This window comes from Halichoeres trimaculatus, unplaced genomic scaffold (genome assembly GCF_033239565.1).
Source record: "Halichoeres trimaculatus isolate MK-OKI-2021-1 unplaced genomic scaffold, fHalTri1.1 fHalTri1_scaffold_1, whole genome shotgun sequence".
In the NCBI taxonomy this organism is placed as follows: Eukaryota; Metazoa; Chordata; class Actinopteri; order Labriformes; family Labridae; genus Halichoeres; species Halichoeres trimaculatus.
In genome coordinates, this window is record NW_027437179.1 from 43,917,300 (window position 1) to 43,944,799 (window position 27,500).

General features: G+C 43.3%; 2 protein-coding genes across 2 annotated transcripts in view; both read right to left on the reverse strand.

The window, feature by feature from the left end:
- LOC141789613 (protein-glutamine gamma-glutamyltransferase E-like) overlaps positions 1 to 2,565 on the reverse strand; it is a 14,727-nt gene extending 12,162 nt beyond the window's left edge. Inside the window, exon 1 of the mRNA XM_074669115.1 lies at positions 2,550 to 2,565. Within this exon, the coding sequence (XP_074525216.1) occupies positions 2,550 to 2,565 (16 nt within the window). The remainder of the gene's footprint in view (positions 1 to 2,549) is intronic.
- A 6,351-nt stretch (positions 2,566 to 8,916) lies between these two features.
- ccndbp1 (cyclin D-type binding-protein 1) lies at positions 8,917 to 22,007 on the reverse strand. Its single transcript, XM_074673273.1, has 11 exons — positions 21,834 to 22,007; positions 20,751 to 20,810; positions 19,144 to 19,223; positions 18,893 to 18,974; positions 18,379 to 18,475; positions 16,084 to 16,157; positions 13,608 to 13,684; positions 13,223 to 13,482; positions 10,846 to 10,906; positions 10,229 to 10,275; positions 8,917 to 9,478 (listed from the first exon to the last, which is right to left on the reverse strand). The coding sequence occupies exons 1-11, from the start codon at positions 21,919 to 21,921 to the stop codon at positions 9,370 to 9,372; spliced, it is 1,035 nt and encodes a 344-aa protein (XP_074529374.1). The 5' UTR covers positions 21,922 to 22,007; the 3' UTR covers positions 8,917 to 9,369.
- Between the last annotated feature and the right edge of the window lie 5,493 nt (positions 22,008 to 27,500).

Sequence of the window (27,500 nt, forward strand, 5' to 3'; positions counted from 1 at the left end):
GCAAAACTGTGAGGAGGATCACAACAGGGCGCAGACATCATGCTCTGTGCAGCATCACAACAGGGCGCAGACATCATGCTCTGTGCAGCATCACAACAGGCGCAGACATCATGCTCTGTGCAGCATCACAACAGGGCGCAGACATCATGCTCTGTGCAGCATCACAACAGGGCGCAGACGTCATGCTCTGTGCAGCAGCTCAAAGCATCATGGGAGAACAGGCAGGAGAGCAGCTCTCAGTCTAACAGCTTTAATCCCTCAGTACGTCAGTAAAATGTGGATATGTGCTTCAGTAATGAGCCTGTGCCTGGTTTAAACGACGGGAACGACTCCTCAGGGACTGAACTCAACCATCATGACCCTGAGCTCAGAGCTATCACGCCCTGACTCTGCAGCCAGGATCAGCTGACCTCTGCTCAGACGCCCTCTCTGGCTGAAACTGATGTTCCTGAAACTCGTGGAGCTGAAACACCTTCAGACGCTACTGACTTCATACATTTACACAGCGGTCTCTGCAGGTCTAGATCCTGAGGTTTGGACCCAGCTCCTAAAAAACTGTCACCAACATGAGCCCATAAACCAACCTCTACAGTCAGAGTGTGGTTTAAATTTCAGATTCAACTTCATGTTCATCTCCACACATCAGTTATTTCATGTCAGCTTACCTCTCCTCATCCTACCTGACTGTCCTCTGCTCCCTTCTGAAAAAGTCTGACCTTATCACCTTTCCTTTCCTTCCTTTCCTTCCTTTCCTTTCCTTTCCTTTCCTTTCCTTTCCTTTCCTTTCCTTTCCTTTCCTTTCCTTTCCTTTCCTTTCCATTCCTTATGTAACCTTTCCTTACCTTCTCTTCTTACCTCTACTTTCTTTTTCTTTCCTTTCCTTAATTTTCTTTCCTTATCTAATCTAACCTTTCATTTCCTTTTGTTTTGTTTCCGTTTCTTTTCTTTCCTTTCCTTGTCTAACCTTATCACCTTCCCTTCCCTTTCCTTTCCTTTCCTTTCCTTTCCTTTCCTTTCCTTGTCTAACCTTATCACCTTCCCTTTCCTTTCCTTTCCTTTCCTTTCCTTTCCTTACCTTACCACCTTTCCTTTCCTTCCCTTATCTAACCTTATTACCTTTCCTATCCTTTCCTTTCCTTTCCTTTCCTTTCCTTTCCTTTCCTTTCCTTTCCTTTCCTTTCCTTTTCTAACCTTATCACCTTCCCTTTCCTTTCCTTTCCTTCCTTTCCTTATGTAACCTTTCCTTTCCTTACCTTCTCTTCTTACCTCTACTTTCTTTTTCTTTCCTTTCCTTCATTTTCTTTCCTTATCTAATCTAACCTTTCATTTCCTGTTGTTTTGTTTCCTTTCCTTTCCTTTCCTTTCCTTTCCTTTCCTTTCCTTTCCTTTCCTTTTCTAACCTTATCACCTTCCCTTCCCTTTCCTTTCCTTTCCTTTCCTTTCCTTTCCTTTCCTTTCCTTTCCTTTCCTTTCCTCACCTTACCACCTTTCCTTTCCTTCCCTTATCTAACCTTATCACCTTTCCTATCCTTTCATTTCCATTCCTTTCAATATCTTTTCTTATCATTATCATTTTCCTTTCCTTTCCTTTTATTTTTTATCTTACCTTATCACCTTTCCTATACTGTTCCGTTCCTTTCCTTTCAATATCTATTTATCTTTTTCCTTTCCTTTCCTTTCCTTTCCTTTCCTTTCCTTTCCTTTCCTTTCCTTTCCTTTCCTTTCCTTTCCTTTCCTGTCCTTTCCTTGTCTAACCTTTCGTAGCTGAAGCCATCTGAGTTTTATTTTCTTTGTCTGGTCAGGCTTCCAGAAATTTCCTCAACAATTTCATTCCTTTATCTAATCTGTCCTTCTTTTCTTTCTTTCCCTCTTCCCCCATTCCTTCACTTGTCTTCCTTTACCTTTTCTCCTTACCCTCTCCTGATCTCATCTTACATTTTCTCACCTCACCTTGATTTCATCATATCTTACCTTACCTCACCTTACCTTACCTTTTCTCCTCCCCCTCCCCTGATCTCATCTTCCATTTCTCACCTCACCTTGATTTTATCACATCTTACCTTGATCTAACCTTATCCCACCTTGTGGCCTTACCTGAACCTCGTCTCACCTTATTTTGACAGGTTGTTATCAGCAGTTAATCTTTGAGTTTCCTTTGACTCAGATCTGAAAAATTTCCCATGGCAAAGTGAAAGTTCAGATTTCATTCACACCAGCAGAGTTTCCTTCATGATATCTGAAAAAAGACAAACTCTGGATGAGTGACTTCTTCTTCTCTTTGTCATTTTATTTTCTTACCCAGCGTCTTTTTATCCTGAAGGATTACTGACTGCTGAAACACGGCTCAGTGTCCTGAGAAACTGCAGGTTTCTGGTGTTTGAGGTAATATTTGGAGTGTTATCAGTTTGATAATCCATTTCAAACATTTCAAACATGTATTGTACAAACTTCCAAGTAGTTTTTCTGAGTTTCAGCCTGAGTAAATAAACCCGCTCCTCCCTGTGATGGTTTCGTTCTGGATCAGTCTAAGGAGTCTGAGCTGGACTCACCTGACGTGTCTGTCATCCTGGCTGGAGGTTTCTTCGTCTCCCGGATCAGAGGAGGTGAACAGAGACCAGCGTGTCAGGCAGGCAGCAGCACCAAGACCAGGCAGAGACCTGCGATTTTAACACACCTGCCCACAGGTGGCCCAGCCCAGTCCCTGCATTCACACCAAACACGTCCTCCAACCTGTTCTGTTAACTCCTTCATGACTCCGACCCTGATCCCTGCCAGGCCTCACTCAGAGCGTATACCTGGGTGTGTACCTGGGTGTGTTCAGGTGTTTCCTCTGCTCTGCTGCCAGCTGCTTATGTAACTCAGAGCAGAATAAGGTCAGCTACAGGGAAATAAAAAACAAGACTCAGAAATACGTGGAGCAGAAAGTATTTTAATGTCACGTCTGTCATCGGCTCTGACCTGATTAAGAAAACAGCAGAAACCCTGATGGAGAGCAGAGGTTTCTGTGCAGAGGTGACAGGGAGCGGCTGAGATTACCCAACATCCACCAGGAGGAACGAGATCTGCTGCAAGATCCACCTGGATCCACATCACGTCCCAAAGCCAGCAAAAAGACCGTGGTAGGGGACGAGCTGTGGTCCTGAAGGAGAAACCATCCCACAGCACCAGAAACAGGCCTGGGTCTCAGTCTGCTGGATCACTTAAAGAGGGGTTAAACAGACCTGGGTCTCAGTCTGCTGGATCACTTATAGAGGGGTTAAACAGACCTGGGTCTCAGTCTGCTGGATCACTTAAAGAGGGGTTAAACAGACCTGGGTCTCAGTCTGCTGGATCACTTAAAGAGGGGTTAAACAGACCTGGGTCTCAGTCTGCTGGATCACTTAAAGAGGGGTTAAACAGACCTGGGTCTCAGTCTGCTGGATCACTTAAAGAGGGGTTAAACAGACCTGGGTCTCAGTCTGCTGGATCACTTAAAGAGGGGTTAAACAGACCTGGGTCTCAGTCTGCTGGATCACTTAAAGAGGGGTTAAACTCCAGGCTCATGTTTTAAACATTCATGTCTCCTGATAAATGATTTAATCTGATCTCACCTCTGCTCACTTTACCTCACTGCCTGCCCCTCCCTCCTCATGAGGTCTGACCTCATCACCTTTCCTTACCTTATCTAACCTTACCTCCTTTCCTTACCTTATCTAACCTTACCTCCTGTCCTTACCTTATCTAACCTTATTACCTTTTTCTTTTCATTGTTGCCTTTTCTTATTTAACCTTACCACCTTTCCTTTCCTTAATTTCTTTACCTTATCTAACTTAATCACCTTTCCTTTCCTTCCTTCCTTATTCTACCTTATCACCTTTCCTTTCCTTGTCTTACCTCATCACCTTTCATATCCTTTATTTCTGTCCTTATCTAACCTAACACCTTTCTATTCCTTTATTTCATTTCCGTATTTAACCTTACCACCTTTGTTTCCTATGTTCCCTTTTCTTATCTAACTTCATCACATTTCCTTTCCCTATCTAACCTTATCACCTTTTCTGTCCTTTATTTCCTTTCCTTTTCTTGCCTCATCACAACTTTTTCTTTCCTTTATTTCTTTCCTTATCTAACCTTAGCACCTTTCCTTAGTTTACCTTAGCTTAGTGTACCACCTTTCCTCACTCCTTGTTTCCTTCTCACTGTGGTGTGGTTTCCTCCTGTCCTTCCTCCTTACCTGTGTGTGTGTTGATCAGTCACACACCTGTACAGAGGGGTCAGTCTGCTCTGTCGTATTATAAACACAGGATGCTGGACGTTCAGACTGAGCGCGTGCAGAATGTATTTACATGTTGTGAGAATCTCTGAATCTGTTAGTGATCAAGGCGGTTTAATGATAGCACCAGATCATCACCAGATCTTAACGAGACGTGCTGAAATGATGATGTCATCACATCAGGATCTGGTTCACGGCTCACTGCAGGGGGCCTCAAACACCGAGGACTGGCAGCAGAGGGCCGGCCAATCAGAGGGAAGGAGAGCCTCAAAGAGTTGCTGTGAGGAAATGAACATAGAAATTAAATCAGTTCTTGTGTGTGTGTGTGTGTGTGTGTGTGTGTGTGTGTGTGTGTGTGTACCTCTGTATCCATGGCGGGGCTGTTTGAGTGATGAAGCAAAGCGTGACTCAGAGTTTTAAAGAGGAACTTTCAGGGGATGAAGTCATCGTTTCTACTGTAAAACATCTGAACATACGTGAGGAGAAACAGACACAGATCAGCTGCTGTTACTCTGGTCTTCACTAAAACAGAAACAGAAAAATCAAATGTTAATCTGAAATAATGATTCAGACTTCAGAGATTAGATTAAAGCATCACCCCTCCAGTTACAGGCTGATCTGCATCTTTAAAACACCACAAATATGTTTATTCTGTCCCTCTGGGGCCTCTGTAGTATGTTTACGTGATCTACAGATAAAAAAGAAAAAGCTGTTTTCTCTCTCTGCTGTTTCAGAAAAACTCATTTCAGCTACTGTCGCTTTAAGACTCTCTGCCCCATGAACCACCTTCACCCTGATTGGCCAGCCTTAGTGTTTGAGGCCCACTCCACCAACGTTTTTAATGAGCCAGTTAGGAGACCCTAATGTGATGACATCATCAGTCCAAGTCCTGTAAAGACCTCATGAAGATCTGTGACAGTTTGTTTCAGTTCACAGATGTTTGAAGTTCTGCACACGCTCAGTCTGAACATCCAGCGTTGGTCTGTCAGACAGATACCCCCTCTTTAAGTCCTCTGCTGCAGGTTCAGAGCTGCTCTGGCCTCGTCTCTCCATTCGTCCTCCTGGTTTTTAGCTTCAGGGACTAAATGTTGCTCCACCTGTCTCCACCTTCCCTCTGACAGGTGGATGATAAACGATTTCCCCGTCAGCTCTCTGAGATCTGTTTTTGTTTTTGGGAGAGGCTGTTTGTTTTTTTTAGCTTCAGACGTTCAGCCCAGGACTCTGATGCTCTGTGTGTGAAACAAAGCAGCTCTGTGCTCCTGTGTTTGTCTCCGTGGATCAGAGTAATCTGGGCTCTGGACTCACACAGTCAGACCGTCTTTGTGCTGTGTGCTGGCTCTGAGTCTGGCTCAGGGACAGGTTTGGGAGAGCTGAGGGTTTAATCCGGCTTCATTCGGCCTGATTGACTCATGACAGGTTTTTGGAAACGCTCACAGAGACCAGGCCCAAAGAAACACTGAGCTCTACTCTTCACACCTCACTGCTGATTGGTTCCTCCCTCAGTCCGAGCTTCATCCTCCCCCGGCGCTCTCCTTATCAGAAGCTGTGTTTCCATCACACTTTTATACAAAATAAAAGTGATATTTCTGAAGGTTGAGATAAAGAACAGTTTCTCCCTTTGCCGATGTTTCCATTATGACTGGAACAGTGCACAACTGAGTAAAGTAAAACGTAACGTCTGTCAATGAAAACCCTGAATGAAACTTGTAATCTTCAGCTCATATACTATCTCGCTCAGGCACAGGCCCCGCCCCTCTCCCCTGCTGCTCTCTGATTCGCTCCCAGCCGACCTGATGCCTCCACCGCTGACGCTCAAACACACCAACATCTGAACACAGGACGAGCAGCAGAGCTGGGACAGTATGAGCGCCAGAGTCCCTCTGTACCGGGGGACAGGTATCAGGGGTACGTTGCTATGACAACATGACATGTTTTTGTGAAAAAGGTGTTTCCGTTGCACTTTTGCGATAAAGTTAAATATCGAAGCTTCTGGAAAAACCACCTCATGAGAGTGTAAAAACTTTTTAATCCAAATTTGAGAGTTTTTTTTTATTGTGGGGTTATTGTGATGTTAACGTTTTGCACAGTCCCGGGTGTACTGGAAACGCAGCTAGTGGCCATAGACTGAAAACAAAATGGACGTCCGCTTGCTCAGCTCTAAGTGAGGTCTCCACAAAAACTGCTCCCCCTGGTGGCTGGCTGCAGTATAGGTTTAAAAATCCATCTCCCCAGTCATTCCAGATGGGCTGTGGTCAAACTTTAAAAAATTAATCCACCTGGTAGAAATGTTTCTCACGTCTGATTGTTGTGGTGATTTGAAGATATCATTTGGCTGTCTGTATCCAAGTCCTCTTTTTTCTGAAGAGTTTTGTTTTTATTAGTTAAATGAGGTTAAAAACAAGGTTTTACGTAAAGTTTAACGATGATTAACAGCTGATGTTCTTGTGTATTTTTTTCAGGGATTGTAAAATATGTCTGGAGGTAGAGTCAAGAAGTGATTAGACTCTCAAAAGAAAAACAATAATTATTATTTTTGTCACCCAGCTCCACTCAGATTCTCCCAGAATCCAGCACATAATGGCTCCTGTAGGGGGCACTGTGGCACACGTCTTGGCTCAAGGGGGCACTTTAGCTCGCCTTTGGGCCTGAGAGAGCACTTCAGCACGTTTTGGAGCCTCAAAGGGAACTAAGGCGTGCATTTTAAGGCCTAAGAGAGCACCTTATCAAACGTTATCCCCAGTGAGGGCACTTCAGCACATGTTTTGGTGCACACAAGGGCACTTTAGCTTAGCGCATGTTTTTTAAACCTGAAAAAGGATAGCTGCCCCCTCCTGGGCACAGTATGGCTACTAAAGTATAGGTTAATCTTATTTCAAGATGTTGGTGGAAATGAAGCCTGAACTGCTTTTATGACAGTGAGAATATTTGCAAAAGAAGCTAAAATAAAGAGGCTCAAATAAAGAAGCTAAAATAAAGAAGCTCAAATAAAGAAGCTAAAATAAAGAAGCTAAAATAAAGAAGCTAAAATAAAGCAGCTAAAATAAAGAAGCTTGAATAAAGAAGCTAAAATAAAGAAGCTCAAATAAAGAAGCTAAAATAAAGAAGCTAAAATAAAGAAGTTAAAATAAAGAAGCTAAAATATAAAAAGCTAAAATAAAAAAGCTGAAATAAAGAAGTTAAAATAAAGAAGCTAAAATAAAGAAGCTAAATAAAGAAGCTAAAATAAAGAAGCAGGAATAAAGAAGCAGGAATAAAAAAGCTAAAATAAAGAAGCTAAAATAAAAAAGCTAAAATAAAGAAGTTAAAATAAAGAAGCTAAAATAAAGAAGCAGGAATATAGAAACAGCAATAAAAAGGCTAAAATAAAGAAGCAGGAATGAAAAAGCTAAAATAAAGAAGCTAAAATAAAGAAGCAGGAATAAAAAAGCTAAAATAAAGAAGCTAAAATAAAGAAGCTAAAATAAAGAAGCAGGAATAAAAAAGCTAAAATAAAGAAGCTAAAATAAAGAAGCTAAAATAAAGAAGCAGGAATAAAGAAGCTAAAATAAAGAAGCTAAAATAAAGGAGCAGGAATAACAAAGCTAAAATAAAGAAGCTAAAATAAAGAAGCTAAAATAAAGAAGTTAAAATAAAGAAGCTCAAATAAAGAAGCTAAAATAAAGAAGCTAAAATAAAGAAGCTAGAATAAAACAGCTAAAATAAAAAAGCTAAAATAAAGAAGCTAGAATAAAGAAGCTAAACTAAAGAAGCTAAAATAAAGAAGCTAAAATAAAGAAGCTAAAATAAAGAAGCTAGAATAAAGAAGCTTAAATAAAGAAGCTAAAATATAAAAAGCTAAAATAAAAAAGCTAAAATAAAGAAGTTAAAATAAAGAAGCTAAAATAAAGAAGCTAAAATAAAGAAGCTAAATAAAGAAGCTAAAATAAAGAAGCAGGAATAAAGAAGCAGGAATAAAAAAGCTAAATTAAAGAAGCTAAAATAAAAAAGCTAAAATAAAGAAGCTAAAATAAAAAAGCTAAAATAAAGAAGTTAAAATAAAGAAGCTAAAATAAAGAAGCTAAAATAAAGAAGCAGGAATAAAGAAGCAGGAATAAAAAAGCTAAAATAAAGAAGCAGGAATAAAAAAGCTAAAATAAAGAAGCTAAAATAAAGCAGCTAAAATAAAGAAGCTTAAATAAAAAGCTAAAATAAAAAAGCTAAAATAAAGAAGCTAAAATAAAGAAGCAGGAATAAAAAAGCTAAAATAAAGAAGCTTAAATAAAAAGCTAAAATAAAGAAGCTCAAATAAAGAAGCTAAAATAAAGAAGTTAAAATAAAGAAGCTAAAATAAAGAAGCTAAAATAAAGAAGCAGGAATAAAAAAGCTAAAATAAAAAAGCTAAAATAAAGAAGCTAAAATAAAGAAGTTAAAATAAAGAAGCTAAAATAAAGAAGCAGGAATAAAAAAGCTAAAATAAAGAAGCTAAAATAAAGAAGCAGGAATAAAAAAGCTAAAATAAAGAAGCAGGAATAAAGCAGCTTGTGTAAGCTCCTGAATAAAGCTGTGACTCTCTTACATGTTGTGTTAAAGCAGGTAGAACAAGCTTCACCCTGTGTGTTTCACATCATCAAATTCATCAATTTCATTTTATTTCTCTATTTAATCCCTCGTTTTATTCTACTTTCAGCTTCTCTCTGGTCTTCAGAGGAGAAATGAACAAACCCTGAGCTGCTCCCTTCACTGTACGTGTCTGATAAACTCTTCAGCTCATGTCTCTGGCTTCACACCCAAACCCTGATCATTCCTCTGTAATGAGAAGGTAAAGACAAACAGCTTTGAGGATTAACGAGGTGTGTAGTTTCAAAGTGTGTCAGTGCGATCATTGAGTGTAATTAGCCTGCAGCAGACGACCTGAGCCAAAACACCACGTTACATAACCTGGACCCAGCTTCCTCATTTTATTCTGACAGGTTTATACAGGGACCAGCTCGTAAAAACACTTAGACTCTGTTTTTAGCAACAATAGACCTCACACACACACACTCACACACACACACACACACACACACACACACACACACACACACACACACACACACACACACACACACACACACACACACACACACACACACGGCTAGCTGTCAGCGTGGATGAGGTCTTTGGCCTTCTGCAGGTTGTGGTCCACGGCTCCGTCTAAGAACTGGACCCAGGTGATCTGGGATTCCCCACAGACATGACTGGATCTGCACAGGAGCAAAAACACAAGCAGGAGTTTATGATGGAGAAAAGAAAAAGGGTTAGGGGTAGGGTGGTGTAATGTGTGGAAAAACCACAGAGATGCTGTAAACACACTCTGTCCTGACAGGATAACCAGTGTTTACCGTCTTAATCCCTGATCCTGGTCTAGGGTAACCCTCCAGGTGCTGATGGTTTTTCAGAGCGATTCCTCTTTTATCACATTATCTTTGTTTTTTTCTGAGCAAACTGACCTGAAATCATTTCCAAACCTCTGATTTAGTTTCTACCAACATTTGACTCAGCGTCCAAACCTCGTGTGAGCCGTGGTTACCTCATCAAAACCTGATCTGTCTGCGTCCACGGGTCACTAAGGCAGGAGCTTTATGTACAGATGGCTCAGCACTGATAAGGTTACAAGATAAGACATATACACACCACCCACACACACACACACACACATACATATACACGCCACCCACACATTTCCCATAGCTCAAACACACCCAACCATGAGGACACCTCTCTGCTGCAACCTGCAACCTGCTCCTGCAGCAGGAGCTGGTCTGCAGCAGGAGCTGGTCTGCAGCAGGAGCTGGTCTGCAGCAGGAGCAGGCCTGCAGCAGGAGCAGGCCTGCAGCAGGAGCTGGTCTGCAGCAGGAGCAGGCCTGCAGCAGGAGCAGGTCTGCAGCAGGAGCAGGTCTGCAGCAGGAGCAGGCCTGCAGCAGGAGCAGAGTGTTTTTGAGTTTGTTTCTTACCTGATGATTCCCAGAACTTTCTTTAACAGCGCTGCTAACTTCACCACCTGTAGAAAAACACAACGTGCGTCATGCTAAATGCTCCCAATGCTAACAATGCTAACAATGCTAACAACAGCTACAGATGATCGTGATGAGACGGAGAGGATAATTCAGAGGCTGAGCGAGGATCATACGCCGACGCTGAATCTGAGGAGCTGGATTAAAGGTTAGATTACATCATTTCACAAATGAAGCAACGCAACAGACGACAACAGACGACAACAGACGACAACAGACGACAACAGACGACCACAGACGACCACAGACAACCACAGACGACCACAGACGACCACAGGACGACAACAGACGACCACAGACGACCACAGACGACCACAGACGACAACAGACGTCTGGCTTTAAGTCCAACAACAGCCTGAAGCTGTGACTGAACAGTTTTCATGGTTAAAGCTTCCTGCAGAAATAAAAACCCTGAAACTAATGAAGTTAAGTTTCCAGCAGCTCCACCGGAGGGCAGCAGAGAGCTAACTCATTCTGTCATATCTACAGCCACAACGTTCAGTGTTTATTTACAGAGATAACAAAACAACACGTTTAGGAAACTGTCGTTGTCTTACGTTGTTCTCCACGCTGCTGTAGTCCATGGGAGGGTAGAGACAGAGAGCCAGATCATCCACACTGAGGAGAGGAGAGGAGAGAGGAGAGGAGAGGAGAGAGGAGGAGAGAGGAGAGAGGAGAGAGGAGAGAGGAGAGAGGAGAGAGGAGAGAGGAGAGGAGGAGAGAGGAGAGGAGAGAGAGGAGAGAGGAGAGGAGAGAGGAGAGAGGAGAGAGGAGAGAGGAGAGAGGAGAGGAGAGAGGAGAGAGGAGAGAGGAGAGGAGAGAGGAGAGAGGAGAGGAGAGAGGAGAGAGAGGAGAGGAGAGAGGAGAGAGGAGAGAGGAGAGGAGAGAGGAGAGAGGAGAGAAGAGAGGAGAGAGGAGAGAGGAGAGGAGAGAGGAGAGGAGAGAGGATAGAGGAGAGAGGAGAGAGGAGAGAGGAGAGAGGAGAGGAGAGAGGAGAGGAGAGAGGAGAGAGGAGAGGAGAGAGGAGAGAGGAGAGAGGAGAGGAGAGAGGAGAGAGGAGAGAGGAGAGAGGAGAGGAGAGAGGAGAGAGGAGAGAGGAGAGAGGAGGAGAGAGGAGAGAGGAGAGAGGAGAGGAGAGAGGAGAGAGGAGAGGAGAGAGGAGAGAGGAGAGGAGAGAGGAGAGGGGAGAGGAGAGAGGAGAGAGGAGAGAGGAGAGAGGAGAGGAGAGAGGAGAGAGGAGGAGAGAGGAGAGAGGAGAGAGGAGAGGAGAGAGGAGAGAGGAGAGGAGAGAGGAGAGAGGAGAGGAGAGAGGAGAGGAGAGAGGAGAGAGGAGTCAGGAGGCTCAGACTTCTCACAGACTGACAGGTTTTATTAATAACCACAACGAAAACAAAGACAAAGCTGCAGGGTGGAGGGTGGAGGCTGGAGGGTGGAGTGTGTTTTACTCTATGTTTTACCGTCTGACTAAGAGTTTAAAACATGTTTTGTTAACTTAAAACTGAATGTAAAAAAAATATATATATTCCAAAGTTGATCTTTACAAGAGATGAAATCCATCGTGTGCTGCACGTTCTGAGCTGCTGAACTTGAATCTAACGTTTGATTCATTAAAAAACATCTGGAGAAGGAGCTGGAGAAGGAGCTTGAGAAGGAGCTGGAGAAGGAGCTGGAGGAAGCTGCTTCAGCTCGTAGACGCTTTAACTGACGACTTCCTGTCATGTGACCCAGGACATGAGGACTTACTTTCTAAATGTTTGTGCTGTTTGTGGTAACTTTGCTGAATCATGCTGCAGCTGCTCTCAGACCCTCAGGTTTTAATCTCACTGAGTTTTCCTGGTTCAATAAAGTTTAATAAAGTTCAATAAAGTTTAATAAAGTTTAATAAAGTTTAATAAAGTTTAATAAAGTTCAATAAAGTTTAATAAAGTTTAATAAAGTTCAATAAAGTTTAATAAAGTTTAATAAAGTTTAATAAAGTTTAAACAAAGACAAAGATGATCCACGTGTTTGTTTCTGCAGGATGATACCAGAGCAGACACCTGCACACCTGGGGTGCTCCATGTGTGGTTTGATGGTTTAATGAGCTGAAGCCCCGCCCTGTGTGATGACCTCGTTATCAAACCCAGGCAGAGCCCACAGAGGACGGACGATGGCGGCAGAGACCAGCCGACAGTTTGGGCGGGAAAGTTGAGACCATGATGATTCCTCAGAGAAACTGTGAGCTCAGACACCTCTGCAGAGCCACGTTATCCAGTTTTACACAACAAAACAACAACAACCCAGAAAAAAAAACAAAACAACAACAACCCAGAAAAACAACAACAACAACCCAGAAAAACAACAACAACAACCCAGGAAAAAACGAGCACGGACTCATTTGTTGTTGAATCATCGTCAGAAACAAACTGGAAATCAGAAAAACTTCAGCTGCACGAGAAAAACCACCACACCTGAAACTGAACGAATACTGAGAAAGGTACGAACACCTTCATCTGTGTTTGTGTGTGTGTGTGTGTGTGTGTGTGTGTGTGTGTGTGTGTGTAACAGTGTGTGTGTGTGTGTGTGTGTGTAACAGTGTGTGTGTGTGTGTGTGTGTGTGTTTGTGTGTGTGTGTGTGTGTGTGTGTGTGTGTGTGTGTGTGTGTGTAACAGTGTGTGTATGTGTATAACAGTGTGTGTGTCTGTGTGTGTGTGTGTGTGTGTGTGTGTGTGTGTGTGTGTGTGTGTGTAACAGTGTGTGTGTGTGTGTGTGTGTGTTTGTGTGTGTGTATGTGTGTGTGTGTGTGTGTGTGTGTGTGTGTGTAACAGTGTGTGTATGTGTATAACAGTGTGTGTGTCTGTGTGTGTGTGTGTGTGTGTGTGTGTGTGTGTGTGTGTGTGTGTGTGTGTAACAGTGTGTGTGTGTGTGTGTGTGTGTAACAGTGTGTGTGTTTACCCCGGGCTGATCTCCTTGCAGATGTCGGCGAGGTCGTCGAGCTGAGCCACTGTCTGCGGCGTGCTGATGTCACCGTTAGCTCTGACGGCGGACGACAGCTTCCTCAGACACGCCCCCGACGCCTTCATCAGCCCCTGACACGGACCAATCACCAGCCGGTCCCTCTCTGACCAGTAGGTGTCCTGGTTTTCCCGGGGTTGGTCTCCGCCCTGCTCGTCGTCCAAGATGTCGTTGAACGGGTCATGAACCTCGGATAGCGCCTGAGTGGCGGCACAGTGAGCAGACGATGAGTGATGAAGATGATGATGTTTGGAGGATGAAGGTCAGTTTAAGGAAGTGTTGGTCATGCTAAAGGTTAGCGTGATGTCATCAGAGGTGTGTGTACCTGTTCGATTTCTTCATTGGCGTCTTTCACCACTCCGGTCTGATCCGACAGAACCACCAACACCGCAGCTTTGTTATCTGCAACAAAATTACCCAGAATCCTTCACTGCAGCTGCAGCAAACACAGACTGGGGCCTTCAGCTGGCACACATACAGGACTCTGCAGACCCTCACAGGTTCAGAGAAAACAGGTCTGAAGACAGAGCTAACGTAACCTGGCTCTTCATTTTATTGATAGACTCTCAGGTTTGACCACTGCAGAATAACTGCTGACTGGGGGCTGGAGACAACATTAGCACTAACACATTAGCCCTGTGTATTAGCCTTTAGCTCGGGTATTAGCCTTTAGCCCTGTGTATTAGCCTTCAGCTCGGGTGTTAGCCTTTAAATTGTTTTTTTGGGGCCTTTAGCTTGTGTTTTGGCCTTCAGCTCATGTTTTAGCCTTTAGCTCATGTTTTAGCCTTCAGCTCGTGTTTTGGCCTTTAGCTCATGTTTTAGCCTTCAGCTCATGTTTTAGCCTCTAGCTCCTGTGTTTTAGCCTTCAGCTCATGTTTTAGCCTTCAGCTCATGTTTTAGCCTTTAGCTCATGTTTTATCCTTTAGCTCATGTTTTAGCCTTCAGCTCATGTTTAAGCCTCAAACTTATTTTTCACTCTTTAGCCTTTAGCTTTTGTGTTAGCCTTTAGCTCATGTTTTATCCTTTAGCTCATGTTTTAGCCTTCAGCTCATGTTTTAGCCTTTAGCTCGTGTTTTAGCCTTAAGCTCATGTTTTAGTCTTCAGCTCATGTTTTAGCCTTTAGCTTCTGTGTTAGCCTTTAGCTCATGTTTTATCCTTTAGCTCATGTTTTAGCCTTTAGCTCATGTTTTAGCCTTTAGCTCATGTTTTATCCTTTAGCTCATGTTTTAGCCTTTAGCTCATGTTTTAGCCTTTAGCTCATGTTTTAGCCTTCAGCTCATGTTTTAGCCTTTAGCTTTTGTGTTAGCCTTTAGCTCATGTTTTAGCCTTCAGCTCATGTTTTAGCCTTTAGCTCATGTTTTAGCCTTAAACTTATTTTTCACTCTTTAGCCTTTAGCCTCTGTGTTAGCCTTTAGCTCCTGTGTGTTAGCCTTTAGCTTGTGCTCTGTCTCTCTCCTGTTTCTCTTTCTTCTGCTCTTCTGTCCTTTTTCTGTCTGACAGTTAGGCTCCAGTGTCCACCATCACTACAAAATTAATCACAGAAATCATTTTCAGCAGAGAAAAACTCAGATCTCTCTTCTCTCTGATAAACTTCACCAGCTGGCGTGGTGTCGTCATGGAGACCTAGACGTGCTGTGAATCAGTCTGGTACTGCTTGACCCGATCAGGAAGCTGAGAAGCAGCATTTAGGACTAACCAGTGACCTGTAACCTGTGATACTGGTGCTGATAATCTGATGTTAAAGTGTGGATCAGGATCAGGCAGATTAATCTAGAAGAGAGACTTTTTCAGGATCACTCAGAAACTCCTCACAGGGACTTAAAAAGCTACAAATCATTAGAAAGAAAGAAAAACTTCAAATTTCTCTGATTTGTTCTTTAAAAACTGAGAAAATAAGGAACGAGTGTGTCCAGCACACTTTCAGGAGCGCTCGGCCTGAGGGGCAGAGGAAACCCACATCCAGAGGATCCAGGTTTTGATGTTTGATTTGTGTGACCCCCTGTGGACTCTTTCTCCCTGCAGGATGTCCTGCTCCTCTGTGGGCTGAAGCCAGGAGTGACTGCGCTCAGCGCTGGCTCCGGAGCAGTAATTATCACATTAACACGAGCTATTTCCTCTGTATGAACTGTTTACAGTCAGGTCTGTCACAGCTGTCAGAGTTTACACTCTCCATGTCGGAGGCTTCACGCAGACCTGTCAGAGCTGAGACACTGAGCAGAGACTGAGGGAAAACACCATGGGAGGATTTTTAAAGCGTGGATCCAGAGTGAGTCCATCACTCAGAGCTAACTGAGAACAGGAAGAAGAGTCAAACGTTTGTTTTCTACTGATTTTACAGAACGAACGCTTCATTTTCTGCTCATTTTCAAAGAGGACACAGCAAACAAAGTGATGTTGATGAATCCTCCTGCCTCCTCCAGCCTGTTCAGACATGTTGCTAACTTCACTGTGATACATTCAGGTACCCTCGGAAACTTCAGTGTCTGACTAATGCTGTTTTTTTTCAGTGTCTGGATCAGACAGATGGTTTGTAAACACCAGTCATTTCAAAACAAGAATAAGACTCTGGATCCTGACAGGATGTTTGGTTTCCTGAGGGTCACATAGATCCACATCAAACAGATCCTCCACAGACTGACCAGAGACACTAAATCCTGATGTTTGACCCAGTGGATCAACAGAACAGAGACACAACATCGCCACCTGCTGGATGAAAGTTTAACCTGCAATTTTCCTTCAGGATCAATAACATATCAATGCACTTATTGATGTGTTTTAAAAACAAATCCATCTCTGCTGACCTTGTGGCAACAGGGGGAACTGGTCACAGGCCGCCCACACGCCTCCTGTTGACGTCAGCTGCTCCTGGGTCAGACTGGAGGAGCAGAGGAGAGGAGCAGAGACAGGAGGAGGAGAAGAGACAGGGAGAGGAGTAAAGACAGAGGGAGGAGAAAAGACAGAGAGGAGGAGCAAAGACAGAGAGGAGCAAAGACAGAGAGGAGCAAAGACAGAGAGGAGCAAAGACAGAGAGAGGAGCAAAGACAGAGAGAGGAGGAGAAAAGACAGGGAGAGGAGGAAAGACAGAGAGGAGCAAAGACAGAGAGGAGCAAAGACAGAGAGGAGCAAAGACAGAGAGGAGCAAAGACAGAGAGAGGAGCAAAGACAGAGAGAGGAGGAGAAAAGACAGGGAGAGGAGGAAAGACAAAGAGAGGAGTAAAGACAGAGAGAGGAGAAAAGACAGAGGAGGAGAAAAGACAGAGAGGAGCAAAGACAGAGAGGAGCAGAGACAGAGAGGAGTAAAGACAAAGAGGAGAAAAGACAGAGGAGGAGAAAAGACAGAGGAGGAGAAAAGACAGAGAGGAGTAAAGACAGAGAGAGGAGCAAAGACAGAGAGAGGAGCAGAGACAGAGAGGAGCAAAGACAGAGAGGAGAAAAGACAGAGAGGAGCAAAGACAGAGAGGGGAGCAAAGACAGAGAGAGGAGCAGAGACAGAGAGGAGCAAAGACAGAGAGGAGCAGAGACAGAGAGGAGCAAAGACAGAGAGAGGAGCAAAGACAGAGAGGAGCAAAGACAGAGAGAGGAGAAAAGACAGAGAGAGGAGCAAAGACAGAGAGAGGAGCAAAGACAGAGAGAGGAGAAAAGACAGAGAGGAGCAAAGACAGAGAGGAGCAAAGACAGAGAGAGGAGCAAAGACAGAGAGGAGCAAAGACAGAGAGGAGCAAAGACAGAGAGAGGAGCAAAGACAGAGAGAGGAGCAAAGACAGAGAGAGGAGAAAAGACAGAGAGAGGAGCAAAGACAGAGAGAGGAGAAAAGACAGAGAGGAGCAAAGACAGAGAGGAGCAAAGACAGAGAGGAGCAAAGACAGAGAGAGGAGCAAAGACAGAGAGGAGGAGCAGAGACAGAGAGGAGCAGAGACAGAGAGGAGCAGAGACAGAGAGGAGCAAAGACAGAGAGGAGGAGCAGAGACAGAGAGGAGGAGCAGAGACAGAGAGGAGGAGCAGAGACAGAGAGGAGCAGAGACAGAGAGAGGAGCAGAGACAGAGAGGAGCAGAGACAGAGAGGAGCAGAGACAGAGAGGAGGAGAGACAGAGAGGAGCAGAGACAGAGAGGAGGAGAGACAGAGAGGAGGAGAGACAGAGAGAGGAGTAAAGACAGAGAGGAGCCGAGACAGAGAGGAGGAGAAAAACAGGAGGAGTTAAAAACCTCAGTCTAGAAAGGATGGCTGGGTCTGTTGGCTCCTCCTCCTCCTCCTTCCTGCAGTGTGTGTGTGGTTTCATGTTTCTTCTCTCGTTCAGTGGGAAATAATTCAACAGGTGGCGCTCTCACAAAAGTCTTGATGAAGGACAGACTGTTAGCTGCACGTGCACCAGGATAAAGATGAATCAATCATTAATAATCTCCTATAAATGGGAACTGAGATGACGTAGCAGAGGAGTGAACTTCCAGTAAAACCTGCTGAAACCTGAACAGTAAATCCAGATCCTACAGTACGGCTATGTTTACATGTCAAACCAGATTAACTCCACAGAGATAACCTGTGTTTACATGTCAAACCAGATTAACTCCACAGAGATAACCTGTGTTTACATGTCAAACCAGATTAACTCCACAGAGATAACCTGTGTTTACATGTCAAACCAGATTAACTCCACAGAGATAACCTGTGTTTACATGTCAAACCAGATTAACTCCACAGAGATAACCTGTGTTTACATGTCAAACCAGATTAACTCCACAGAGATAACCTGTGTTTACATGTCAAACCAGATTAACTCCACAGAGATAACCTGTGTTTACTTGTCAAACCAGATTAACTCCACAGAGATAACCTGTGTTTACATGTCAAACCAGATTAACTCCACAGAGATAACCCGTGTTTACATGTCAAACCAGATTAACTCCACAGAGATAACCTGTGTTTACATGTCAAACCAGATTAACTCCACAGAGATAAGTGTTTACATGTCAAACCAGATTAACTCCACAGAGATAAGTGTTTACATGTCAAACCAGATTAACTCCACAGAGATAACCTGTGTTTACATGTCAAACCAGATTAACTCCACAGAGATAACCCGTGTTTACATGTGTGTACCTCTGCAGAGGTGAGCTCAGTATGACGTCCAGCAGCTGCGTGACCCCCTCCAAAACCTCGACCGTGGCGTCTCTGATCTGCCGACGCAGACTGACTCCTGAGAGACAGAGACACGTGTCAGGATGCTGTGAAAACTCTTCATTGGGTCAGAGAGGAAGAGTCAGATTAATGACGCTGCATCTGGTTTCAGTGAAACAGACAGCGATGATTCTGTCAGGAAGAAGTTTTCATCCAGCATCGACAGTTTTTTCAGGAAATGAGCAAAATGTCAGCAAACAGCTTTTACACACTCCTCAGGACTAACACATGAATAAGAAACTCTAAACTGTGTCATCTGACGTCCGATACAAGCAGCAGTTACTCATGTAATCACCTGTTCCTGCTCTGTGAGATAAGTATGAAAACATGAGGGGTCAGGTGTTACAGGTGTTACAGGTGTTACAGGTGTTACAGGTGTTACAGGTGTCACAGGTGTTACAGGTGTTACAGGTGTTACAGGTGTTACAGGTGTTACCTTGGCTCTTGGGCAGCCAGTAGTAGACCGTAGAAAGAGTCAGCACACTCTTCATCATGGACTCTGATAACTTCTCCACATCCTGCAGGAGAAACAGACCGAAAGAAAGAAAGAAAGAAAGAAAGAAAGAAAGAAAGAAAGAAAGAAAGAAAGAAAGAAAGAAAGAAAGAAAGAAAGCACGTACAGGTAATTCTCTTTCTTTCCCACAGCGTTCAGGATCTTTACGCTAAGAACGTCTGAGACAGGTTTACCTGTTGTGAAGGCAGCGGGGGTTTGGAGAAGATGAGGCTGAGTTTTGTAGCTTCCTGAGACACTGTCTTCACCGCCTGGTCTGAGGACAGAGGACAGAGGGACACCTCATGTTATCCTCCTGACTAATGGGAAAAAAAATACTGTCCAATCACAACATTTTTAAGATCCCCCAATCTTTGTGAGGTCATTAAAATACTACATACATTTGGAAAAAAAAGTTTTTATTTTTCAGATATCATGTGTCTACTACAGAGGACATCAGAACATGTGAAGCTGAACCTTGATGGTAATCATTTAGTGCCAAAGAAAACAGCAAAAAGTGGATGTAAGAATGAGTTAAATGTCCATTTTCCTTTTTGTTTTTTGCTTTTTTGTGCTTATTTGGTTTAATACTTCAAAGATCAGTTCCTCTTCTTGGAAACACAAAGAAAACTTTGCTCTTTGTGAACATTAAACATGTTTTGCTCTTGCAGTCGGATCTGCGACATCTTGCTGCATGTTTTTGTCTCCATTTCTGGAAGATGGATGGATGTTGGTGTTAAACTCAGTAATCGTAAGGGACACCTGGACAAACCTTCTGTCTTTCTTGGAACTTATTTACAAAACAAACTGAAGGTGAACTTTGGATTTTTGCTCCACAGTTGACACCAACTGGACTTAGATGTGGACCGTTCTGTCCTCTGAGTTTCATCCTCAGAGCTCTCTGAATCATCTTCCTCTGCCTCTGCATCTTCATCTTCTTCAGACGACTCAATATCTGAGTTTCCATCAACAACTGCAGTAAAACTCTCTCTGCTTCTGAGAATGAAACCCTTTCTCTCCATTTAAAAAAAGACAGAACAAAATGAAGTAAATACCTACTAATGTCCACTACAGAGGACAGTTTTTAAAAACTTAATTACAATGATAAAATACAGTAAAAATGATTCAGACAATGTTTAAATGTGTTGTTAAGAGTCCCATATAAAATATGACACCAACATTTCAAGCCAAAATTTGCTGATTAAAAAGTTTCATACACTTATTTTTCCTCTTCCCATCAAATGCACTGATGGATGCCATTTTCCTTAATGAAAAAGAGAAAGGTACCAAAGCCCCACCCTTTAACATTTGGTATCATTGAAAAGCCCCAAATCTCCTCTGTAGATGGCATGAGGAGTTTATTCAGCAGTGTGAAGTAAGTGGAAGATATTCAGGTTAAGAAATGTCCTCCACAGAGGACAGATTTGAACTACTGGTAGTCAGGAGGATATAACAACACATAAAGACACTGAAGCTGGATTCTTAAGTTAACAGCAGCTGGTTTTCATGCATCTAAAAGAGAGATAATGGGCTAGAAACTATAAAGAGGAGGGCCCTTATTTACATGAAACTGGGAAGTTTTATACACCAGGAAACGTTGATTTGAAGGAAATAACTGTGCAGCTAAGCCAGTACGACTTTTGATTGATGTAAGAATCACACAAATGGATTATCAACATGAAAGCTGTATCAGCTGGTTAAAGATCAAAGCATTCAGGATGAAACCCATGACTGAATAAGACAATAAAGAAAAGTAAGGACAGGAAATAAAGTTTAATAAAGTTTAAGATAGAGCTCACTCAACTCAAAGTGTCTCTGAAGTTGGAGAGGTTGAATGCTCCATCAGACTCGTTGGATTCTCCATCTGTGGGGAAAGGTACGGCAGTAAATATCAGACAGGTCATCTCTCCCAAGTTTAAAAAAGGACACAAACTGGATTTTAATGGCAAAGACAAAAAGTTTGAAAAAATGACTTTCAGAGTTTTTGAGAAAACTCTTCACATCTTAAGATTAGCTTTAAAAATACTTGACCTCAAAGACGAAACAGTCGTATGAGCCACCAGTCACTCTGAGAAAGGTAAATCTGCACCAACTTAAAAAACAGACTTTTTTCCTTCATTTCTTTTATTGTTGAGGAAAGTTTGTCTCGTTTAAGCTCCAAAATGCAAAGTGTTTGCTGTTTGTTTCTATTTTAAATCTCCTTTATAGTATTCATAGACGTTAAACTTTATTTTTACATGATACCTGGCTTATCCACCAATAACTCGGTGATTTGTTGTAGATCCAAAATTCTGCTGTGGCAGTGACGTTAAGTTTATTCATTTTTAATTATAATATATAGTCAGTGTTAGAAATCTTTATCCCCTTACTTCTTCACTAGACTCTTTAAATATTATTATAGTGATTTTCTTAAAATATCAGAATTTTATTGTAAAATATTCCGTGCAGTATGATTTTAAAAACTAAATATCTTAAATTTCTCTTATTGTTCGTAGTTAAACACATGTGATACAGTTTTAAACATTTGATACAGAACTGGTTGAATTACTTTACGTGTTTTCTTGTTTGAGTTGTAATAATTATGGTTTAATAAACAGTTTTCAGCTGTTTAAATGTGATTTGACCTCGAAATGAACCTGTTTACATGTTTCACTGGGGCATAAAGCTAACATCCAGTCAGTCCAAACATTAACTTCATAAAACAAATAAAGTAATGAAATCAAATCGTATGAGAAAAGAAAATCGTGATGAAACATAAACTTTGTTAAGTTAAGCTTTAGCATCTTTAGCACCTTTAGCATCTTTAGCCCCTTTAGCCTAGCGGAGGCTAACGGCTAAGCGTCTCTCGTTTCGCGCTGCGTCATTCCGTCATGAAGGTGTGGTTTACCTCTGACTCTGTCTCTGATGCACTGGATGGAGTTCAGCAGGTTCCGCAGAGGCGCTGTCACGTTTCCAGAACAATCCTCAGAGCTCATTTCTCACACCGACAGGTTTTAAGAAGCTAACTCAGCTGCTACATGTGTGTGTTGTGGAACTGAAAGAGAGCGGAAGCTGAACAGGGGAAGATTGTAACGGTGACACAGAGAGTCAGGTCTGAGTAAATAGACTCTACAGTGACGCCATGTGGTGAAAACAAGGTACTGCATGTAGAAACAGACTTCCTGATGTAAATGTGCCAAGATAAGGACTAAATTTAAAATTCATTTTCACTAAGACGCTAAAAACAGACACAAAGGTTGGTTCCTGCGAGGTTTGAAGTATTTTGTTGGAGGTTTGTTCGATTTCTGGATGTTTTACTGCAGCATGTACCTGCCTCTCACAGTAAACTGGATTAAAACTAACATCAAAAGAAAATATGAGGCAGAACAATGGTACCACTGACCTGATGTTATTGAGTTTCTTTGTTGTATTTCTAATAAAAGATTTCTGTCAAACTCTAACTCACACACACACGTCTCACTGTTTCAGTCATTTACAGAAACATATTTTCCTCAAATATATTTCTGACAAAAACAAACTAAAATCTCAAAAAAGTAAAACTTTTTTTATCGCTGGCCTGGTAAAAAAAAAAAAAAAAAAAAATCTGTTGGAGAAATACTTAATACCTCCTCATATCTTGCAAAGGAAAAAAATATCTTTAAATATTACTATTATTATTATAATTATTATTGTTTTTATTATTTTTATCATTATTGGTACTATTATTATTTGTAGTAGTAGTAGTAGTATCATTATAATTATTCAGTGTTTTCATTCAATGCCTCTATTTTTGAGGTTTCTTTCTTTCCATCATTTTAAACATCTGTAACAAAACAAATTCCTCCAAAGAGAAATCAATACAATAGATTCTTTTCCTCAAACAGTACATGCTGTTAACTATGGTTCTGTGATTTAGAGCATGAACTGATATAAATATATCTAAACTGAAACAGTCCCTAAACTCCAAGGTGGGCAGAAGCTTTAAAGGCCGTCATGTTCCTACAAATCATAAAACTATGATCCTCCATTCCTCAAGATTTTACCTTAAAAAACTTCTATTAACAAGGAAAAAGTTTGTCCTTCTGTAGTACACTTAAAAATAATCCAATCACTTTAACATGATCTGTAAGGAAAAAAAAAAAAAAAGCACCAACAGTGATTTGTATGTAGAGAAACTTTTGAGGCCTTCCTGCAGTACCCCCACAGCCCACAGGAGGGCCACAGCCAACACTTTGGGTATCAGACAGAGATCATCATGTCTCATGATCCATGTGTCCTGTGTCACAGCATCATGAGCTGTTGATTCAGTCAGTGTGTCCAGCTATTGGTCAGGGTCCTCACTGTGACGCCTGGAGCCCTGGTCCTCACAGAGATACAAGAACGACAACAAACACACTGACTGAAAAAAAAAACCTCGTCCAGACGCTGAAGAAAAAACTAATGAATGTTTTTCATATTGTTGAGCTGCAGTTTCTCAGAGGGGTTTGTCAGACCCTCAGTGTTTCTTATCCCTCCCCCCTCCCTCCTTCTCCCCTCCCCTCCCTCCTCCCCTCCTCCCCTCCTCCCCTCCCTCCCTCCTTCTCTCGGCGTGTTTTAAGTCCCAGACAGATTTCCTCCCGTCACTTGGAGGATTTAAGGGGGAGAAAAAAAGGGAAATCATTTTATAACCTCCTTCTCTCCCTCTTTCATTTGTCTCATTTCTTTCTTTGTCTCCTTTTTTCTTCATCCCTCCATCACCCTCCCCCTCCTCCCCCTCCTCCCCCTCCTCCTCCTCCTACTGCTCCTCTCCCTCTCAGGTGTGATCTGTGTGGGGAGTTTCTGTCTAGACAACCGATTATACCGAATAATGAGGCGGAGGGAGGGATGGGGGGTAGACGGAGCGTGAAGAGAGAGGGAGAGAGGAGGAGGAGGAGCGAAAAGACGGATGATGTCAGACAGATGAAGAAAAAGAGAGACGTAGAGGGGAGGCAGACAGGAGAGAGGAGAGACAGACAGGAGAGAGAGGAGAGACAGACAGGAGAGAGGAGAGACAGACAGGAGAGAGGAGACAGACAGGAGAGAGAGGAGACAGACAGGAGAGAGGAGACAGACAGGAGAGAGGAGACAGACAGGAGAGAGGAGACAGACAGGAGAGAGGAGACAGACAGGAGAGAGGAGACAGACAGGAGAGAGGAGAGACAGACAGGAGAGAGAGGAGAGACAGACAGGAGAGAGGAGACAGACAGGAGAGAGAGGAGACAGACAGGAGAGAGGAGACAGACAGGAGAGAGGAGACAGACAGGAGAGAGGAGACAGACAGGAGAGAGGAGACAGACAGGAGAGAGGAGACAGACAGGAGAGAGGAGAGACAGACAGGAGAGAGGAGACAGACAGGAGAGAGGAGACAGACAGGAGAGAGGAGAGACAGACAGGAGAGAGAGGAGAGACAGACAGGAGAGAGGAGAGACAGACAGGAGAGAGGAGACAGACAGGAGAGGGGAGACAGACAGGAGAGAGGAGACAGACAGGAGAGGAGACAGACAGGAGAGAGGAGACAGACAGGAGAGAGGAGAGACAGACAGGAGAGAGGAGAGACAGACAGGAGAGAGGAGACAGACAGGAGAGGGGAGACAGACAGGAGAGAGGAGACAGACAGGAGAGGAGACAGACAGGAGAGAGGAGACAGACAGGAGAGAGGAGAGACAGACAGGAGAGAGGAGAGACAGACAGGAGAGAGGAGACAGACAGGAGAGAGGAGAGACAGACAGGAGAGAGGAGACAGACAGGAGAGAGGAGACAGACAGGAGAGGGGAGACAGACAGGAGAGAGGGGAGACAGACAGGAGAGAGGAGACAGACAGGAGAGAGGAGACAGACAGGAGAGAGGAGAGACAGACAGGAGAGAGGAGAGACAGACAGGAGAGAGGAGACAGACAGGAGAGGGGAGACAGACAGGAGAGAGGAGACAGACAGGAGAGGAGACAGACAGGAGAGAGGAGACAGACAGGAGAGAGGAGAGACAGACAGGAGAGAGGAGAGGCAGACAGGAGAGAGGAGAGACAGACAGGAGAGAGGAGAGACAGACAGGAGAGAGGAGAGACAGACAGGAGAGAGGAGACAGACAGGAGAGAGGAGACAGACAGGAGAGATGAGAGACAGACAGGAGAGAGGAGAGACAGACAGGAGAGAGGAGACAGACAGGAGAGAGGAGACAGACAGGAGAGAGGAGAGACAGACAGGAGAGAGGAGACAGACAGGAGAGAGGAGACAGACAGGAGAGATGAGAGACAGACAGGAGAGAGGAGAGACAGACAGGAGAGAGGAGACAGACAGGAGAGAGGAGATAAGAAAGGGATCAGACCTGAGAGAAAGAGAGATGGTGTGAGCAGCAGGGGGAAGGATAAAGAGGAAGGAAAGGAAAAGGGAGAAGGAGAAGAAGGAGAGATGTAAAGGATAAAGAAACAGAACAAAGAAAAACATCCAGGAGGTTTGAGCAAAGGGAGAAGATCAGCCTGGTTGTAATACCTCGCCCTAACACTAGTTGGCGGTGTGATTTCCATGCTGGTCATAGTTTCCTCTTCCAGTATCCTTCGCTCGTCCTGTCTCAGTGCGTCGACTCACTCTGGAGCCGCTGCGTTGGACTCCTGCTGCCTCTCTGCTCCAGCAGGTCGCAGCAGATACACAGGCCTCCTCATTTTATCTGATCCCAGAGAAATGACACGATGATTTACAGGAAGTGGATCGATCAGGACAGGAAGTCATGTGACAGAAAGGCCTAAAAATACCCAGACACTTTAGTACAGGATACTTTTGTGTACACCCTGTGCCCATGTGTGGAGAAACCTTTCCAGTTTAACACTTTGAAAATAACCAGTAATAAAATGTTCTCCCCCGTTCAGTGCGCTGTTAGAGAAATGATCTATTTATGCTAAAATCATGTTTTGAACCAGGCGGTAAACATGTTTATCTCTGCTGTAAAGTATCAACTTTGTGAATGGGTGTGTATGTGGTTTCTGCTGTCTCTGCAACCAGCCCCCTAGTGGACGCTCAGAGAACTGCAGTTTTTGACACTTTTGCATCAGCTTCACATTTTTAGCTCTTTCTGGGTTCCTGTTTGGTTTTTTGTATTTTTGTTTTTTCTTGGCCGATAAATGTTTCTGCTGATTATACGGTGATCACCACCAAAGGAAAGAGGAGGAAATATGACGCTGCTGATTTCAGAAATCTCTGGGTCGGCAGTTCACGTCGTTTCAACGCATTAGACACGTCAGACTACATTCACAGGTTTCTGCTTCAGACCAGAGCTCTGTGGACCTGCAGCTGGGTTTATGTCGTCTGTTCAACCCAGGAGAACAAGACTGAAAGGAAAAATAGGAAGTGAAGGAAGGAGAGAAACAAATGAGAAGGGTTAAAGAGAAAAGAGAAGGAAAGACAGAAAGAGACAAAGACAAAGATGGATTGAACAACATAACAAGGAAAGGAGTGAAAGGAAACCAGAGAGTCAGACACACACACACACACACACACACACACACACACACACACACACCCAAACAAATCAGCGCTGAGCCAGAACAGCGTGGCAGTCTGATCTGCTGTGTTAGGAAACCCTATCAGTCACACAGGCTTTACTTTCTGCGGCAACCCTGTTTGTGTGATGAGTGATCTCCGAGTCCAACAACCTCCCAGACACACAGACACACACACACACACACACACACACACACACACACACACACACACACACACACACACACACACACACACACACACACAGTAATAGGCTTATCCAGTGCAGCAGATTCAGTCGTTTTTCCGTTTGAAAGAATATTTTCCATCGTCTAAAACAACAACTTCTATAGAAACCTTCCCACGCATATGTGTGTGTGTGTGTGTGTGTGTGTGTGTGTGTGTGTGTGTGTGTGTGTGTGTGTGTGTGTGTGTGTGTGTGTGTGTGTGTGTGTGTGTGTGTGTGTGTGTGTGTGTGTGTGTTGGATCATCGTTTTGTCTGCATTCATAATTAAAAGCATAAACTGAGAGATGTGATGAAGAGCGGCGCTGAGAGCAGCTCAGACCTTTATTTCTGAAGCAGCGGCTGTGAGACGGTGAGTCAGCAGAAAAGTTGAGACGGACAGAAAGAGATATTAAAGTCTGATGTAAGAGGGACGCATGGTCAGACAGCAGTTTCCTGCCTCTCAGACTGTCAGAGCTGATGGTTTACAGATCCAGGAACAGGTAGTCTGTCAGGTGTGGGAAAAGTTCCCAGTACCACATCCGGATCTGGTCTGAAAGCTGGGTTTTAAACAGAGATCTTCAGTTCTGAACCAAGGACTTGATTCATGAACAGAGAACATGCTGCTGTGCAGAAGTTTGTTTCTCAACTAAAGGTGCTTTTTAACCGCAGGAAATTTTCTTATAACGATTTGCTTTTTAATAGCAGGAACGTTTTGGGGAAATATGTGCTTTTCAACTAAAAATACTCTTTGATGTACAATATGCTTTTCAATAGCAGGAACTTTTTGGGGAACTATATGCTTTTTCTATAGCAGGAACTTTTAAGGGAACTATATCCTTTTCAATTGCAGGAACTCTTGGAG